Here is an 18,454-nt window from a genome sequence, read left to right as displayed (position 1 = left end):
GTTGGAATGAATTCCTTCCTGTTTTGAGATACTCCAATAGGCTTCATTTTGATATCTTCAAACCATTTAATTTGCCTAATATCCCCATTTTTAGTAAGAAATTGTTCCATAATAATACCTGAACACTTTACTCCAAAACATGTATATACATTTTCCTATAACCCCCCAGTAATCATGAGTTAAGGATTATTGCCCTTTTACAGATGAAGAAATGGTAGCTTAGAGATTAAATAATTGCTTGTGAGCACACAATGATTAAGTATCAGAATTGGCAGTCAGCTCTCATCAATCTGCTTCTGGTTCCTGTCATCTTTCTATGGCAGTATGTTGTACTGTGTCTTAATTTCTTTCCATCTTCCTTAAACTTTAGCTGCCTTCTCTCTCATTCACTGTGGTGGTACAGCAAGTTTCCTCTCCCCTAAGATCAGCATCTCAAAATTCCAAGGCAAACAATATTTCCATTGAATCCCCAGCACATAAAATAATTCTGAGTTTCCCTATCTGCCACTTACACACTTACATCAAATTAGTTCAATATGTTAGACTTAACATCTGTTTCTTCCCTCATGTGAGTAACCCCCCGTTACCAATTCCTTTTTTTTTTTTTTTTTTTTGTGATAGAGTCTCACTCTGTCACCCAGGTGGAGTGCAGTGGTGCGATCTCAGCTCACGGCAGCCTCTGCCTCCTGGGTTCAAGCAGTTCTTCTGCCTCAGCCTCTGGAGTAGCTGGGATTACAGGCAGTATCTATAGATACTATATAAGTATTCTTATATAGATATATATGGCTAGTCATGTTTTAATACGGAAAATAGCCCAACCATTGTATATTTACCAACCTTTCCAGACGATTCTGATCCACATCCATATTTGAGTATCATTGTAGTAGCTTATTTGCATAGTTATCTTCTTCTGCTTCCTGCATTATCTTACTAATTTGTCTTTCTTGTCCATTTTTTCAGATAACACAGATATCCTTGTGAACCCTGTGTCATTTACCTAGTAGATACTATTCTTACTTTAATTTTTCCATTTCTATTATAAAAGTTTGACTTTTCACAAATAGGAAAAAAGAACATTTACCATTTTATTTTCTTTCAGATCTGGAATCAATGTGTGAAACCAAGTTATTATCTCTAAAGAAGGAAGTTTATGAAATAGAATTATGCCAGAGGGAGATAATGGGACTTACAAAGCATGGCCTTGAGTACTCCAGTTTTGGAGATGTTTTGGAATATAGACGCCACCTTGCAAAACAACTGGGATATCCAAATGGGCATTTCAGTCAAGAAATATTCACTCCTGAATGCATGCCCACATTTATCCAACAGACATTCCTTACTCTCCATCAAATAATTAATAATGAAGACAGATCCTATGAATGTAAGAAATGTGGAAAGGCCTTTAGTCAGAACTCACAATTTATTCAACATCAGAGAATTCATATTGGTGAAAAATCTTATGAATGTAAAGAGTGTGGGAAATTCTTTAGTTGTGGTTCACATGTTACTCGGCATCTGAAAATTCATACTGGCGAAAAACCCTTTGAATGTAAGGAATGTGGAAAGGCCTTCAGTTGTAGCTCATACCTTTCTCAACATCAGAGAATCCATACCGGTAAGAAACCCTATGAATGTAAGGAATGTGGGAAGGCCTTTAGTTATTGCTCAAATCTTATTGACCATCAGCGAATTCACACCGGTGAAAAGCCTTATGAATGTAAAGTATGTGGGAAAGCCTTTACTAAGAGCTCACAACTTTTTCAGCATGCGCGAATTCATACAGGTGAGAAACCCTACGAATGTAAGGAATGTGGCAAAGCCTTTACCCAGAGCTCAAAGCTTGTTCAACATCAGAGAATTCATACTGGTGAGAAACCCTATGAGTGCAAGGAATGTGGTAAAGCCTTTAGTAGTGGCTCAGCACTTACTAATCATCAGAGAATTCACACTGGTGAGAAACCCTATGATTGTAAGGAATGTGGAAAGGCTTTTACTCAGAGCTCACAGCTTCGTCAACATCAGAGAATTCACGCTGGTGAGAAACCCTTTGAATGTCTTGAATGTGGGAAGGCCTTTACCCAGAACTCACAACTTTTCCAGCATCAGAGAATTCATACAGATGAAAAACCATATGAATGTAATGAATGCGGAAAGGCCTTTAATAAATGCTCAAACCTTACTCGACATCTGAGAATTCACACTGGTGAAAAGCCCTATAACTGTAAGGAATGTGGGAAGGCATTTAGTAGTGGCTCGGATCTCATTCGTCATCAGGGAATTCATACTAATGAATAATAAAAATTAAAGCCCCTGTCACCTTCCTCATATTTTAAACCAAAAATCATGTCTAATAGTTACCCTCTTCCACAGTTTTTTTAAAACTTTGTATTTAAATTTTGTATCCAAATGTATTTCATTCCAGGTTATAAATTCGGAGTCTAAACTGACATTCCTTCTCTCCCCCAGTCATATACCAATGCCAGCTGTTCTATAATTCTTTCGTTCATTGTTTTGTTCTACTTTCTTGGTGACGCATTATACTCTTGTTTATATTTGCTTGTGTTTTTAGAGCTATCTTTTCTGATCTGTGTATTTGTGTTTGCACCAGTATCACACTGTTTGAATTGTGTGACCTTTAATATTTTTAAATTCCTTGTGGAGGTTTAACTTTGTTTTTGAAGTCAGTGTTAATCTTTTTGTTTTATTTTACTATTATATATATTTTTTGAGATGGAGTTTCACTCTGTTGCCCAGGCTGGAGTGCAGTGGCACAGTCTCGGCTCGCTGCAACCTCTACCTCCCGGCTTCAAGCAATTCTCCTGCCTCAGACTCCTGAGTAGCTGGGATCACAGGCGTGTGCCACTACACCCTGCTAATTTTGTATTTTTAGTAGAGACAGGGTTTCTCCATGTTGGTCAGGATAGTCTCGAACTCCTGACCTCAGGTGATCCACCTGCCTCAGCCTCCCAAAATGTTAGGATTACAGGCATGAGCGATTGCACCCGGCTTTATTTTTTGTTGAGACGGAGTTTCGCTCTTGTTGCCTAGGCTGGAGTGCAATGGTGCAATCTCGGCTTGTCGCAACCTTCACCTCCCAGGTTCAAGTGATTCTTCTGCCTCAGCCTTTCGAGTAGTTGGGATTACAGGCATGTGCCACAACACCCGGCTAATTTTTTGTATTTTTAGTAGAGACGGGGTTTCACTGTGTTAGCCAGGATGGTCTCGATCTCCCGAACTCAGGTGATCCACCGGCCTCGGCCTCTGAAAGTGCTGGGATTACAAGCGTGAGCCACTGCGGCCGGCCTTTTTATTTTACAAATGTACATTTTTAATTAAGCCAAAATCACAAAGCAAAAAATTACAAACTAAAAAGCCAAAATTAATTGTAATCATACTTATAGATGGCTGCTCTCAATTTGGTAGAGAAAATCGTGCTATACTTAGCTTTTTTAAGAAAGCGTAATTATGATATGCATGCCGTACCTTTAACTGCTTTTATCATGCCAAAGATTTCATAAGTGCCATTTCAGTAAATACAGATTTTTATTATTTTCATGACATATTTAGTGACTTTAAAATGACTGTTCCCATTATGGTTGCCTCTAAATTTTGCAGCTATAAAAGCTGACCTCTGCTGGGCGCAGTGGCTCATGCCTGTAATCCCAGCACTTTGGGAGGCTGAGGTGGGCGGATCACAAGGTCTGAAGATTAAGGCCATCCAGGCTAACAGTGAAACCCCGCCTCTACTTAGCTGGGCGTGGTGGCATGCGCCTATAATCCTAGCTACTTGGGAGGCTGAGACAGGAGAATCGCTTGAACCTGGGAGGCAGAGGTTGCAGTGAGCTGAGATGGTGCCACTGCACTCCAGCCTGGGGGACAGAGTGAGATTCCGTCTCAAAAAAAAACAAAAACCGCTGACCTCATTGGATGCTTATTTTTACTTTTAAAACATTTATTTTAATTGCTAAAATTATCCACATTTTCTCCTTGTGAGCTGTTTTGTTCCTTTACATCAATCCTAATCCCAATGCCATACTAGAAAGTAACACTGTTGTGAAAGTGTTATTTATCAATCCAGATATTAATTTTTTTTTTTTTTTTGAGACGGAGTTTCACTCTGTTGCCCAGGCTGAAGTGCAGTGGCACAATCTCGGCTCACCACAACTGCTGCCTCCCGGGTTCAAGCGATTCTCCTGCCTCAGCCTTCCTAGTATCTGAGACTACAGGCGCACGCCACCATGCCTGGCTAATTTTTGTATTTTTAGTAGAGACAGGGTTTCACTACGTTGGCCAGGCTGGTCTTGAACTCCTGACCTCGTGATACACCCGCCTTGGCCTCCCAAAGTTCTGGGATTACAGGCGTCAGCCACCGTGCCCGGTCAATTATTTTTTCTTATAGAGATTAGTGGTGTTTTTGTTTTTTGAGACAGAGTCTCGCTCTGTTGCCCAGGCTGGAGGGCAGTGGTGCAATCTCGGCTCACTGCAACCTCCGCCTCCTGAGTTCAAGTGAGTCTTCTGCCTCAGCCTCCCGAGTAGCTGAGTCTTCTGCCTCAGCCTCCCAAGTAGCTGGGACTACAGGTGCGCGCCACCATGCCCAGCTAATTTTTGTATTATTAGTAGAGATGAGGTTTCACCATACTGGCCAGGCTGCTCTTGAACTCCTGACCTCGTGATCCTCCCACCTTGGCTTCCCAAAGTGCTGGGATTACAGGTGTGAGCCACCGCCCCTGGCCGTTAGTGGTATTTTAAAAAATTATGTTTAGGTATATATAATAAGGCCGTATGTATTGGATTGCTGTGAAGAGTCAATGAATTAATAAATGTAAAGTACCTCAAACTGTTATCACATAATATAGGTTTAGTAAAAGTGTTCCACTATTATCAGTGATATACTCATTATCATAAGTATCTTCATTAGGATTTATGGAAAGGATTTTAACCATGTTGTTTACCTTTGGCAAATTTATAATTCATGGTAGAAAAAGAGAAACACTTGTAATGAGTATAACGAAGCCTTTCCCTATCATTATATTATTCAGCGTGGAATTTTAAAAGGAAGAGAAAAAGTATATGTGCATAGTCTTTGTTCAGACTTCATCTTTTATGCTACATAAAGAATACCAGTCTGAGGTATTCTTTTATGCTACATAAAGAATACCAGTCTGAGGCTAGGACACCTGTAACCCTAGCACTTTGGGAGGCCAAGGTGGGTGGATCACTTGAGGTCAAGAGTTCGAGACCAGCCTGGCCAACATGGTGAAACCCCGTCTCTACTAAAAATACAAAAAAAAGAAAATAGCCAGGCATGGTGTTGCATGCCTGTAATCCTAGCTACTCAGGAGGCTGACGGGGGAGGATTGCTCGAACCTGGGAGTTGGAGGTTATAGTGAGCTGAGATTGCACCACTGCACGTTCCAGACTGGGTGACAGAGTGAGACTCTGTCTTACAAAATAAAAAATAAAAGGTTACCAATCTGAAACCCTGAAAATATGAGTAGTAGAAAGCACAGCTGTCAAAAAAGGAAGAGATTATAAAATTTTTTCTAATATTTCCCCCTAAAATGCAGAAAACATACTGGCAACATTGTTTGACCAGAAGAAGCAGTACAATAGGATAACCATCAAATATCTGATTATTAGTTCAATATTCCCTCTTAATTAACATGGGTTAAGGAATAAATCCCTAATATATACATTATTTAAATGTACATGAAAATGAAAACACTTGAAAAACCTGTGAGTGGCAGTAAAAGTTGTATTGGAAGTTTTATAACCTAATATTCATGCATATATTGTAATACTAGGAAGAAAAAATATAGAATCCAAGGAACTAAAACAAGCTGAAATGAATTGTGGGAGGAAGGAGGTAGTATTATTTTAAAAGGCAGAAATAATTGAAAGAAAAAAACTGGATCTAAATCCAAAATTTGATATTTGATGGAAGAGAAAAAAAGGAGACAAAGTTTAGTGATTCCAGAGGTGAAATAAGGATGACAAATAAACAATATTGTATATGAGAAATTGAAATGGCTATATATTTAAACTTAAAAGAACTGTGTCATTTGGAGTAATGAAAATGTGGAATGGGTAAAGGTTGTACAATTTTGTTTATATACTACAGGTCACTCAACTATACACTTTAAAAGGGTGAATATTGGCCGGGCGCGGTGGCTCACGCTTGTAATCCCAGCACTTTGGGAGGCCGAGGCGGGCGGATCAAGAGGTGAGGAGATCGAGACCACGGTGAAACCCCGTCTCTACTAAAAATACAAAAAAAAATTAGCCGGGCGTGATGGCAGGCGCCTGCAGTCCCAGCTACTCGGAGAGGCTGAGGCAGGAAAATGGCGTGAACCCGGGAAGCGGAGCTTGCAGTGAGCCGAGATTGCGCCACTGCACTCCAGCCTGGGCGACAGAGCGAGACTCTGTCTCAAAAAAAAAAAAAAAAGGGTGAATATTATGCTGTGTGAATTTGATCTCAATTTAAAAACTTAAGGCTGGGTGCAGTGGCTCATGCCTGTAATTCCAGCACTTTGGGAGGCTGAGGTAGGAGAATGGCTTGAGGCCAGGAGTGCAAGACCAGTCTAGGTAACACAGTGAGACCCCCTCCCCTCATCTCTACAGAAAAAAAAAAAAATTAAAACAACAAACTTAAAAGTTGGTATTATAGACATTTTTATAATATATCTGAAAATCTGGAAAAAGTCTGTGATTTTTAATAAGTTGACGACATCAGAATTAACTGGAGGTGTAAAATCTTAATAGACCTCCCTCCAGAATAAACTTATTTAAAAAAATAAGACTGGCCAGGCACGGTGGCTCACGCCTGTAATCTCAGCATTTTGTGAGGCCGAGGCGGGTGGATCACCTGAGGTCGGGGATTTGAGACCAGCCTGACCAACATGGAGAAACCCTGTCTGTACTAAAAATACAAAAAATTAGCCGGGCGTGGTGGCTCATGCCTGTAATCCCGGCTACTCAGGAGGCTGAGGCAGGAGAAAGGCTTGAACCCAAGAGGCAGAGATTGCAGTGAGCCGGGATCATGCCATTGCACTCCAGCCTGGGCAACAAGAGTGAAACTCTCTCAAAAATAAATAAATGAAATAAAATTTTTCTTAAAATGTATTTTAAATGTCAAATTGCTACACTAAAAAAGACACCAAGGTAGAGATTTTTATGTGAAATCTATGAAATGTCTTAGGAAACTCTTCTAGGATATAGACTGAGATAGCAAATTATCTCTTTTTATGAATTTGTCATAATCCTGATGTTACAACCTACTAGAAGAACCCAAAACAATTTGTCCAGAATCAGTTATGAAAATACAGCATTATAAATTAGCAAATCAAATCTAGTAACCCATTGAAAATAAATATTTGTCACATGCTGAATTTAGGAAAAAACAATTCTGATAAATCAAACTTTCTACTTTCTGAAACTTGAAAATCAAATTGATTTAGATAAGATTGTATTTCTTAGTGTCTGAACTCAGGAACCAAATAGATGTGGATAGCATGGGATTTTTGCAATATAAGACAAGATAATTCACATGGGATTGCAAAAGTTCAAATAACTAAAGTTCTGTCAATGAAAACATATGCTCTAATCTCAGCATCTTCTAGATGAACCCTTTTTTTAGCAGTATTTGGCAGGATGGGATGTATTTTATAAATAAACTTGGACTGTTATCCTATCTGCTGCAGTATCACTGTTCATTCATTTATGCCCTTTACTTCCTACTTGGAGGGTCTTTAAAACATAGCAAACATAACCAATCATTGCTGTGCATTTTGGACGAGGGTGGATTGCGGGGCTGCATTCAAAGCTGTCCTGGGCCACATGCAGCCTATGGGGCGTGGGTTGGATGAGCTTGATGTATCACGTTTTCTTTATCCAATCTACCATTGATGGGCACCTGGGTTGATTCCATATCATTGCTATTGTGAATAGTGCTGCGATCAACATACAAGTGCATTTGTCCTTTTGGTAGAATGATTTCTTTTCTTTTGGGTAGATACACAGTAATGGGATTGCTGGGTCAAATGGTAGCTCGGTTTTAAGTTCTTTGAGAAATCTCCAGGCTGCTTTTCACACTGGCTGGACTATTTTATGCTGTCACCAACAGTGTATAAGCATTCTCTTTTCTCCATAGCCTCACCAGCATCAGTTGTTTTTTGACTTTTTGTTTGAGATAGAGTCTTGCTGTGTCACCCAGGCTGGAGTGCAGTGGCGTGATCTTGGCTAACTGCAACCTCCGCCTGTCGGGCTCAAACAATTCTCCCACTTCGGCGTCCCAAGTAGCTGGGATTACAGATGCATGCCACCACACCCAGCTAATTTTTGTATTTTTTGTACAGATGGGGTTTCACCATGTTGCCTAGGCTGGTCTCAAACTCCTGGGTTCAAGCAATCCCCTGCCTTGGCCTCCCAAAGTGCTAGGATTACAGGAGTGAGCCACTGCACCCAGCCTATATTTGTGTATACATTAAATTGTATATGTTATTTTATGTATGTGTATATATTAAGTTGTATATTCACATATATAATTATATACACATATATTACATTATATACACATATATTTGTCTACTCGTGCAATTTGTCCCAGCAGAAGTAAAAACTCATATAAGTAAAATAATATTTACAGGCAGGTGTGGTGGCTCACATCTGTAATCCCAGCACTTTGGGTGGCTGAGGCGGGAGGATCACCTGAGCTCAGGAGTTTGAGACCAGTCTGGCCAACATGGTGAAACTCCGTCTCTACTAAAAATACAAAAATTAGCCGGGCGTGGTGGCGCACGCTTGTAATCCCAGCTACTCAGGAGGCTAAGGCAGGAGAATCGCTTGAACTTGGGAGGCAGGGTTTGCAGAGAGCCAAGAATCACACCATTGCACTCCAGCCTGGGGTACAAGAGCGAAACTCCATCTCAAAAAAAAAAAAAAAAATTAGCATTGTTTTTGGTGCAAAAGTACTTTAACATCTTAAATGCTCATATAATGGAAGATACTTTAACTTTTAGAAAGAATGTTAGCTCCTTATCTACTATAAAGGTATCTTAATATCTTTGTACCTGAAGTGGTATCTGAGGCAAATTGTTATATTAAAAAAGGAAAATGCTTTATAATTAAAAGAAAAAAAAAGAAACGTTATATAGTAGCCCTCCCTTATCTGCAGGAGATGTGTTCTAAGACCCACAGAGGATGTCTGAAAGTGTGAATAGTATTGATCCAATTGCTGTTGATCAGAACACATTTCTGTTTATGTTTTCCAAGCACAAATTTAATGTTTTGTTTTGTTTTGTTTCATCTTAACTAAGCACTTATCACACACGTGGCTGTACTTTTTAGAGCTTGGGGTTCAACAAACAAGACTAGCAGAAATTTCTTTTCTTCCTTACACTTTCACAGCTAGAAGATTTGTTCTTACCATAGATCTTAGCAACCTCAGCACACGACTTATTTTCCTTATTCAGTCAAGAATTTTCACATTCACTTAAAGAAAACACTTTAGGGTCCCTCTTCTGCATATCTAAATTGGCAACATCACTACTCTTGCATTTTAGGGCCATCATTAGGTAAAATTAGAGACACTTAAACACAAGCACTGTGATACCGCGGCAGTCAATCTGATAACCAAGTTGGCTACTCACTGACTAAGGGTAGCGCATATCCCAGGCAGAACAAAGCAGGACAGTGAGATATTTCATCACGCTCACCAGAACAGCCCACAATTTAAAGCTTATGAATTGTTTCTTTCGGGAATCTTGCATTTAATATTTTCAGACCACAATTTACTGTGGGTAACCGAAACTGTGGGAAGTAAAACCATGGATAAAGGGGGACTACTGTATATGTTTCTGTATGTGTGCAAATACATGAATCGTGGAGAACATGGGAAGATGCTCATCATCTTGTTAACTCGTTATTTCAAGAGTGGAACTGGAGGGGGAATACTCCCTTTCCTGTATATTTATCTGTAATATTTCATTTTCATTATGAACATGTTATTTTAGTATTTTTAGATATTAATAAAGACAGGCAAAAACATGTAATTTTAATTCAAGCTGAAATATTCAAGGCAATCATATATAATTAAATAGAGCAAAGAAAACGTTCTAAATCCCTGAAGGGAAAGGGGAAAAGAAAGCGCAATGTACAAACCAAGTGAGTCTAAAAGCAACAATGTATCATAATGCCTAAGTTCGTGGGACCAATTCCAATCCAGTACAAGGAAGCAGAGACTGGCGACCAACATTCCCTTTCAGGCCCCTGCAGGGTCAACAGCATGCTCCTGGAATAGACTGAGAAACTAGAGTAGGCTAAGTGAGGTGTCAGGAATGAAGACACCGCCTGACTGACACATTCTCCGCTCTCCTTACACCCGCTCCTCTCCTCACCAGCGCTTCCATCAGGCTCCAATTCCGCCCTCTTCCCAAGAGCCTCAGATTGAAACCTTGCAAGGAAGACACCGATTCTCAAAGTCACAGGCTTGGTTATCTGAGCGGCAAAGGTGAATGATCTCGTGCTCCCCCTAATCCCCGCTAATCCCCTCGCCACTGTTGCCCAGCACCTGCCCCCTGCTCCATTATTTAAACTGTCCTCCCAGGACTTGGAGGCGGGTCGGCCCAAGCACTTCTTACTGGCCAATATGGAGCAAACCTCCCCTCTCTTGCACATCCATTGGCTAAAAGATCTGTCTACTTAAGTCTGACTGCCACCTTCCCTTCTTTCTGTGTTGCCTGGATAGGACTGTCTGCCTATTAACAGCTGGTCGCGTTTCCCATTGGTCACCGTTTCCGGAAGCCCGCCCCCACGTTTCCGGGAGCCCGGCGGACTCTGGGTCTGCAGATGCCAACAGGCGCACGGCGGGTGTAGTGGTTCCGCAACCTTGGGGTGTTCCGCCGAGCGCCTGCCTAACATGGGAGCGCCTGCTTAACCTTCCTGACTGGAGGGTCAGCGGCGGGGAGTCCTGGCCTTCAGTCGGCCGTCGCCACGGCAGAAACTGGGGCCCGGGCTGCGTCCAGACCCTTCCCCGTCGGTCCACAGGTCTCATGGGCGCCCGGACTGGGGCTGATGTAGTTTCCCGACCTCTGACACGTAGGATCTGGAGATTAAAGGAATAAAAACGGGGACTTTTCAGCCCACTCAGGTAAAACACTCTTTTATTTTTCGGCAGGTGTTTTGTTGCAGAATGCCCCGAGGGGAGGGAGTGACTGCTGGGTTTCGGTTTATAAAATAAACTCCTGGTTTAGATTATAATATGGCTCCCCAACCTTGAAAAATCCCACTTTTTGCCAGTTGTATTATTTAGTGGGATGTTGAAGGAGTGGCCTGCGCCTCCACACCTGTGGGCGTTTCTCCTCAGATGGGACGAGAGACTGAGAAAAGAGACACAGAGACAAAGTACACAGAAAGAAAAGTGGACCCAGGGGACCGGCGCTCAGCATATGGAGGACCCGCGCCAGCACTGGTCTCTGAGTTCCCTCAGTATTTATTGATCGTTACCTCTACCATGTCGGAGAGGGGGATGTGGCAGGACAATAGGGTAATAGTGGGGAGAGGGTCAGCAGGAAAATATGTGAACAAAGGTCTGTCATAAACAAGGTTAAGAAAAGGTGCTGTGCTTTGATGTGCGCATACACAAACATCTCGGTGCATTAAAGAGCAGTATTGCCGCTAGCGTGTCTCACCTCCAGTCTTAAGGTGGTTTTCTCGTATCTCAGTAAATAGAACATACAATCGGGTTTTACACTGAGACATTCCATTGCCCAGGGATGAGCAGGAGACAGATGCCTTCCTCTTACCTCAACTGCAAAGAGGCCTTCCTCTTTCGCTAATCCTCCTCAGCACAGACCCTTTAAGGGTGTCCGGCTAGGGGATGGTCAGGTCTTTCCCTTTCCACGAGGCCATATCTTAGGCTATCACATGGGGAGAAACCTTGGACAATACCTGGCTTTCCTAGGCAGAGGTCCCCGTGGCCTTCCGCAGTGTATTGTGTCCCTGGGTACTTGAGATTAGAGAATGGTGATGACTTTTAACAAGCATGCTGCCTTCAAGCACTTTTTTAACAAAGCACATCCTGCATAGCCCCAAATCCATTAAACCTTGAGTCAACACAGCACATGTCTCTGCAAGCACAGAGTCGGGGCTAGGGTTACAGATTAACAGCATCTCAAGGCAGAAGAATTTTTCTTAGTACAGAACAAAATGGAGTCTCTTATGTCTACTTCTTTCTACATAGACACAGTAACAGTCTGATCTCTCTTTTCCCCACAGGATGTGTTCGATAAGGACTGCCAGTTACAATGGCTTTTTGTTGTTGTTACTAAATAAACCAATTTTTAGTTTTGATTGCCCTAAGAACAGCAACTTCTCAAGTTTAATAAAATCACACTTATTTTGAGAAGTTTCTGTGAAAGGCATAGCAAGTTACTTAGGAATTGTTTTAAAGGAAATAAATTCCTGGTTTTGGTACCTTAGTAGTAGTATTTCCCCCAGTTTCTTTAAAATCTTATTTTTGGGGCACGTATATAGAGTAACTTTTGTGAAAGAAACAGCCAGCTAAGGAGGTTTTGGGATTTCCTTTATGAAATATAATCCTAGTTTTGATTTTTTTTTGAAACGGAGTCTCGCTCTGTTGCCAGGCTGGAGTGCAGTGGCACAATCTCCGCTCACTGCAATCTCTACCTCCTGGATTCAAGTGATTCTCTTACCTCAGCCTCCTGAGTAGCTGGGATTACAAGCGCGTGCCACCACGCCCAGCTAATTTTTGTATTTTTAGTAGAGATGGGGTTTCACCATGTTGGCCAGGATGGTCTCGATCTCTTGACCTCATGATTCGGCTGCCTCGGCCTCCCAAAGTGGGTTTTGACTTTTTTTATAGTGGTAATGATTCTGTCTTCTTAACTCCTTTAAAATCCAGTCAGTGGGCTGGGCGCTGTGGCTCACGCCTGTAATCCTAGCACTTTGGGAGGCTGAGGTTGGTGGATCACTTGAGGTCAGGTGTTTGAGACCAGCGTGGCCAACATGGTGAAACCCCATCTCTACTAAAAATACAAAAATTAGCCGGGCATGGTGGCGGGTGCATGTAATCCCAGCTACCCAGGAGGCTGAGACACGAGAATCACTTGAACCTGGGAGGCGGAGGTTTCAAACACACACGCACATGAGCTCACACAGACGGAAACAGGTAGAGATCGACAGAGTGAGAAAGGAGACTGAGAGAAATAAGAGAAAGAAAGAGACAGAACCCAGACACACTGCAGTGGCACAGTAACATTCACCCTCAGGCAGCCCCTGAAGCCTCCGGGTTCTGCTCTCCGCGACAACGACCCTGGGGTGAGAAAGCAGCCCTTGGGCATACAAGCAGACCTGTCCTCGAGATCGCAAAGGCACGACTTTTGGGGAAACTCACCGGCACACCTTTCGCGCAGGCCTGAGCCTGGGATCCTGCGGTGCTTCCCAGGCGCTACGCCTGAGGTTTCTTCCTCCTGGTCGACTCTCCGCGAATCCTGGCCTCCGGATACCATCCCGTCGACCCCGTGGGGAGGACTGGCCTTAGCCCGAAGTTCGATGTGCTGCCACAAAAGGCTCCTCCTTCCCGAAGCGTCAAGGACTCATCTCCAGGCAACGATGGAGGTCTCTGTGACGTGAGCATCTGCTCACGATTCGCGCATGCTCTTTGGTAAGGCTGACTGCGCTCTACTCTGGGTCAGGCTGCAGCTCCTGAAAAAAATTGCTGGGGCTGTGTGTGTGAATGGGAGTGTGCATGTATGTCTTCGGACGAATGTCCCCTGTTCGCTGGAGGGCGGTTTCTTGACGTCGTCCTTTTTGGTGAGCCTCTTTCTCGGTCTCTGCCTGGGTCGTATAGCTGGTCGTGTGACCGGAACCGGCAGTCATTTTCCTGGCGGTTGCACTTTTAGTTTCTCAAGCCCTCGGCGAGGTTTGGTGCTGTGTCAGACCCGCAGGCGTTCAAGTCACCTGCCCATTCTGAGTGGACTTTTTTCTAAAAATCCTCCACCCAGAGGCAGAAGACCCGGATGTCTCTCAAGAATTAGAAAGGAAGTGCAGATTATTGCAAAGCACATGGTAGCTAACACTGGATAAATGAGATGAACATTGATTTGCTAATTACCCATACTTTTCCCCCGGGGAAGGAGAGCCCAGTACACCATGCGGGGTACAGTGTGTTGCACTTAGGAACAGAGTAATCAGGTAGAGGCTGTACCAGGAGGCTTTGTAGTAGCAAGAGTATGGGAGGTAACCCCTGGTTCTTGAAGGAGGGTGTGATTAGCCTGTTTGAATAATTCTGCAGGCTGGCTGGAACCTGACGCCCGCTACTATGTAGTAAGCAGGTAATGTGCCAGTCCTTTGAGGGAAGTGGTTCGGCTAGGGCACCTTATTCAAAGGAGTACAATGGGGCAGGGAATTTGCAGCTAATCCATTCAGCCCTCCTTGTTTTCCCCCAATGTCAGGGCACATATAATATTGAGCCTTAATCTTAGGTCTTATACCACACTTGACCCCTTGATGTCTTGACCTCTCTTGGCGATACTGATACTTCTAGAGTGTAGAACTGTTACTGGATGGAAGGTCTTGACTGCAAGTTGTCCACGTTTCTGGCTCGTTGAAGAAAGCATTAAACAAACTACACGAAGCAACAAAAGAACGAAGCCACGAAAGAAGAAAGAAGCAACGAAACTGCAGAATTATTTAAGCAAAAGTCCACTCTACAGAGCCAGAGCGGGCTAGAGCAAGCGGCTCAAGGGCCCAGATTACAGTGTTCTTTAGAGTTTTTATTAAGCTAAAGAATTTGATAACACCCATAAGTGCCCTTTCGAGGCCTCCAATTGGTTACACACTATGAAGGACTGGCCCGTGGCCACTCAGAAGCTGAACTGGAGACTTCTATCTTGTTATCACAGGAGTGAGGATGTGGCTGCTTAACCTGGCCTAGAACTTGCTGCACCTGCTGTTCTTTTGCTTCCACCTTAACCCTTAGTTTATGCTAATTTTCTATTCTCCTGCCTCAGAAGTGCCTCCCTAGGAGGCCAAGCAGGCTCTTACCTGCTTCAGGTGAGCAGGTAACCAGGAGGGAGAGGACCACAGTTGCTATCATGTCTATGATTAGGGTTTGGAAACCTGTGCAGAGCCTTTGGCTCCACTTGGTATGGAATAGCCAAGAGAACAGATATGTGGTTTTCAGATCATTGTATGTCTTTGAATATTTGTGTAACCTTATGTATTACCATCAGTTTTTATTTGTTAGGTGTGGTTATTCTTGCTATTATTATTATTATTATTATTATTATTATTATTTTGATAGAGTCTCACTCTGTTGCCAGGCTGGAGTGCAGTGCTGCCGTATTGGCTCACTGCAACCTCTGTCTCTCAGGTTCAAGCGATTCTCCTGCCTCAGCCTCCCAAGTAGCTGGGAATACAGGCATGTGCCACCACACCCAGTTAATTTTTGTATTTTTAGTAGAAACGGGGTTTCACCATGTTGGCCAGGATGATCTCGATCTCGACTTCGTGATCCACCCAACTCAGCCTTCCAAAGTGCTGAGATTACAGGCATAAGACACCACGGCCAGCCAAAAAATTTTTTTGATAAAATAAAATGTGTGAGTATAGGCCAGGTGCAGTGGCTTATGTCTGTAATCCCAGCATTTTGGGAGGCTGAGATAGGAGGATCACTTGAGGCCAGGAGTTCAAGACCAGCCTAGACAACACAGCAAGACCCCACCTCTAAAGAAAAAAAAGTGTGTGTGTGTGTGTGTGTGTGTGTGTGTAATATGACATAAACAAGTGTGGGTATATCAGGCACTGTTCACCAGTTACTGATGCTGTATAACACACCACTCCAAACTTAGTAGTATAAGACAACCATTTTACTGTGCTCACTGATTCTGTGGGTTAGGCATTTAGATAGCTCACAGAAGAGTTGGTTTGCCTCTGCTCCTGATGTCTCTGGCCTCAACCAGGAGGATTCAAAGGCTGGGAGTAATCTGATGCCTGAGGGCTGCAAACCTATGAAGCCTGCTTTGCACACATATCTGGCACCTGCAGTGGGAGGACTCAAAGACTCGGACTAGTAGCCTCCCCACATGAGTTGGCTTCCTTGTAGCATGGAGGCTCACAGCACTTGGACCTTCTTACATGATAGCCCAAGACTTCAAACACAGGAGTTTCAGCTAATGAGGTGAAGGCAGCCAGTGCCTCTTATGACTCAGCCTTGGGAGTCACACAGCATTGGTTACAAACAATAAACAAATCCAGATTCATAGGCAGAGGAGTTAGACTCCACCTCTTAAAGTGGGAATGACAAGATTCTAGAATAACACATGGTACAAGCCTATTGTTGCAACCATCTTTGGAAAATAGAATCTGCAGCAATCACCTTTGGAAACTAGGAAACCAATGCAGTATTCTGAAACTCGTAATTCTGAAAACTAATGAATATGAATGGAAAGAATCAAGCATTTATCCTCCCTTTCTTACACATACTATCCCTCTGAGTAATCAGATCGTTGATGTGTGGGGATTTTATTTTTATAAAAGGATTCCAGTAATGGAAATTTCAATAATGGAAATAAAAGGATTCCAGTAATGGCTGAAAGAGAGACACAATAAGAAAGTGATCATTTTGCAACTCCTAACAACATAACAAATCTAGGCAATGATCATGAATGAATGCATGACATTATGCAAAAGGCAATCACTTTACAATGGATAAATCACATTGATGACACTTAAGCCCAGTAACAAATCTGATCACAAAAACAGTGACAAGCAGACCTTGCCAAAATAATTGAACTTGAATTTGACCAAGACTCTAGAGCAGAGTTTCTCAACTCTGACACTATTTAGACTTTGGACCAGATAATTCTTTGGGATGGGAGGAGGCTGTCCTGTAAGGTATAGGATGTTTTGCAGCATCCTGGCCTCTAGCCAATAGGTGGCAGCAATACCATCCTTCCTTGCAGTTGTGACGACCAAAAATATCTCCAAACTTTGCCAAATGTCTTCTAGAGGTAAAAACAAAAACAAACAAACAAACAAAACCACAACTGGTTGAGAACCACTGCTCTAGTTAATGACCAGATATTTTAGAGAAAATATACAGCATCTAATTTGTTAATCAGTACCATGGGGGTGTATTCAAATGCAGTATGTGGGAACTCTACATGATCTAGTGTTTGATTTCTCCAAAATATAAATAGCAAGAAAAAAGGGAGGTCAATAGATTAAAAGATATATAAGAGCCGGCTGGGTGCGGTGGCTCAAGCTTTTAATGCCAGCACTTTAGAGGCCGCGGTGGGCAGATCATCTGAGTTCAGGAAAAGTTCTTAAAAGAACTATAAGAAAAAGAACTTTAAGAAAAGTTCTTAAAAGAACTGTATTTCATACTGAAATATTTATAGATGAAATGTCTAGAATTTTCTCTAAAATAATTGAGTGGAAATGGAGATGAAACAAAACTGTCCATGTGTTAATTGTTAAGGCTGGGTTCACTGTACTAGGCTCTCTGCATGTATAATGTTGGAAGTATCCATAATAAAGAGCTTGAATTTAAAAAAAAATTACCTCCTTCCAAGTACCACTCAAATCAGTAAGCACTAATTTGGAAAGACGTCCATAAGGTCTTCCCTAGAAACACAAGCTAAAAAAAAAATTACATATAATTCTAGTAAATGCAAAAGGGAACAAAAGTCACTCAGTATATATGTGTGTGCATGTTTGAGCAAGGAGAAAGGTAAAGGAAACTTACCAGACTTTTAAAATAGATAACCTTGGGGAGTTGAGAATACAAAATAACAAGAAATATACATATATTTGTCTCTTCCCCTAGCTCCTGGTCTAGAGCTCCTTAAAACCCTTGGGTACTAGGAGGATCATCTGTTCTAATATCTGGTCTTTGACCCTAGTTCCTGACAGAGTTCTCAAATCCCTTGGGATTTCCTGGCTGATAGGAGCATCTTATGTTCTAATGAGGGGACTTCCTCGTGGGCTCCTGGATGGCCAAGGGATGTGATATGAGGGTTGGAACTTTAAGCTGAAGGTTGAGTTGACTAACAATGGCCAATGATGTCATCAATCATGCCTATGTAATGAAGCCTCCATGCAAATCCAGAAGGACTGGGTTCAGAGAGCTTCCAGATTGCTGAACACTTGGGGGTTCCTGGAGGATGATGTGCCGGGGAGAGAGCATTGAAGCCCAGTGTCACCTCCCACATACGTTGCCCTAGGTACTTCTTCATCGAAAACCTTTGTAATATCCTTTTTATTGCAAAAAAAGGATGCAATATGCTTTTTATTACTCTGTCACACCAGGACCTCTTTTGGACTCCTCTGGCTGGAAGGAAAGCATTTCTCATAATTTTTGCTCCCTGAACCTATCACACAGCTCTGAGATTTCCTTCCTTCCAAAGCCAGAAGATAAAGGAGGAAAATACCC

General features: G+C 42.5%; 2 protein-coding genes across 5 annotated transcripts in view; one reads left to right on the top strand and one right to left on the bottom strand.

Moving 5' to 3' along the window:
• The window catches only part of ZNF383 (zinc finger protein 383), a 30,264-nt gene extending 22,578 nt beyond the window's left edge, over nt 1-7,686 (top strand). For all 4 annotated transcript variants that reach the window (XM_032173148.2, XM_032173146.2, XM_032173147.2 and 1 more), the window contains one exon: nt 1,100-7,686. In XM_032173148.2, the coding sequence (XP_032029039.1) occupies nt 1,100-2,295 (1,196 nt within the window). In that variant the 3' untranslated portion in view covers nt 2,296-7,686. The remainder of the gene's footprint in view (nt 1-1,099) is intronic.
• Nucleotides 1-13,465, bottom strand: part of ZNF585B (zinc finger protein 585B) — a 74,983-nt gene extending 61,518 nt beyond the window's left edge. The window contains exon 1 of the mRNA XM_058426745.1: nt 13,412-13,465. The gene's annotated coding sequence lies outside the window, so the exon portion shown is untranslated. The remainder of the gene's footprint in view (nt 1-13,411) is intronic.
• Nucleotides 13,466-18,454: the final 4,989 nt, after the last annotated feature.

The sequence above is a fragment of the Hylobates moloch genome, unplaced genomic scaffold, assembly GCF_009828535.3.
Source record: "Hylobates moloch isolate HMO894 unplaced genomic scaffold, HMol_V3 SCAFFOLD_13, whole genome shotgun sequence".
NCBI classification, from domain to species: Eukaryota; Metazoa; Chordata; class Mammalia; order Primates; family Hylobatidae; genus Hylobates; species Hylobates moloch.
Note: the sequence above shows the minus strand (reverse complement) of the source record. Positions and strands in the feature narration are given on the sequence as shown.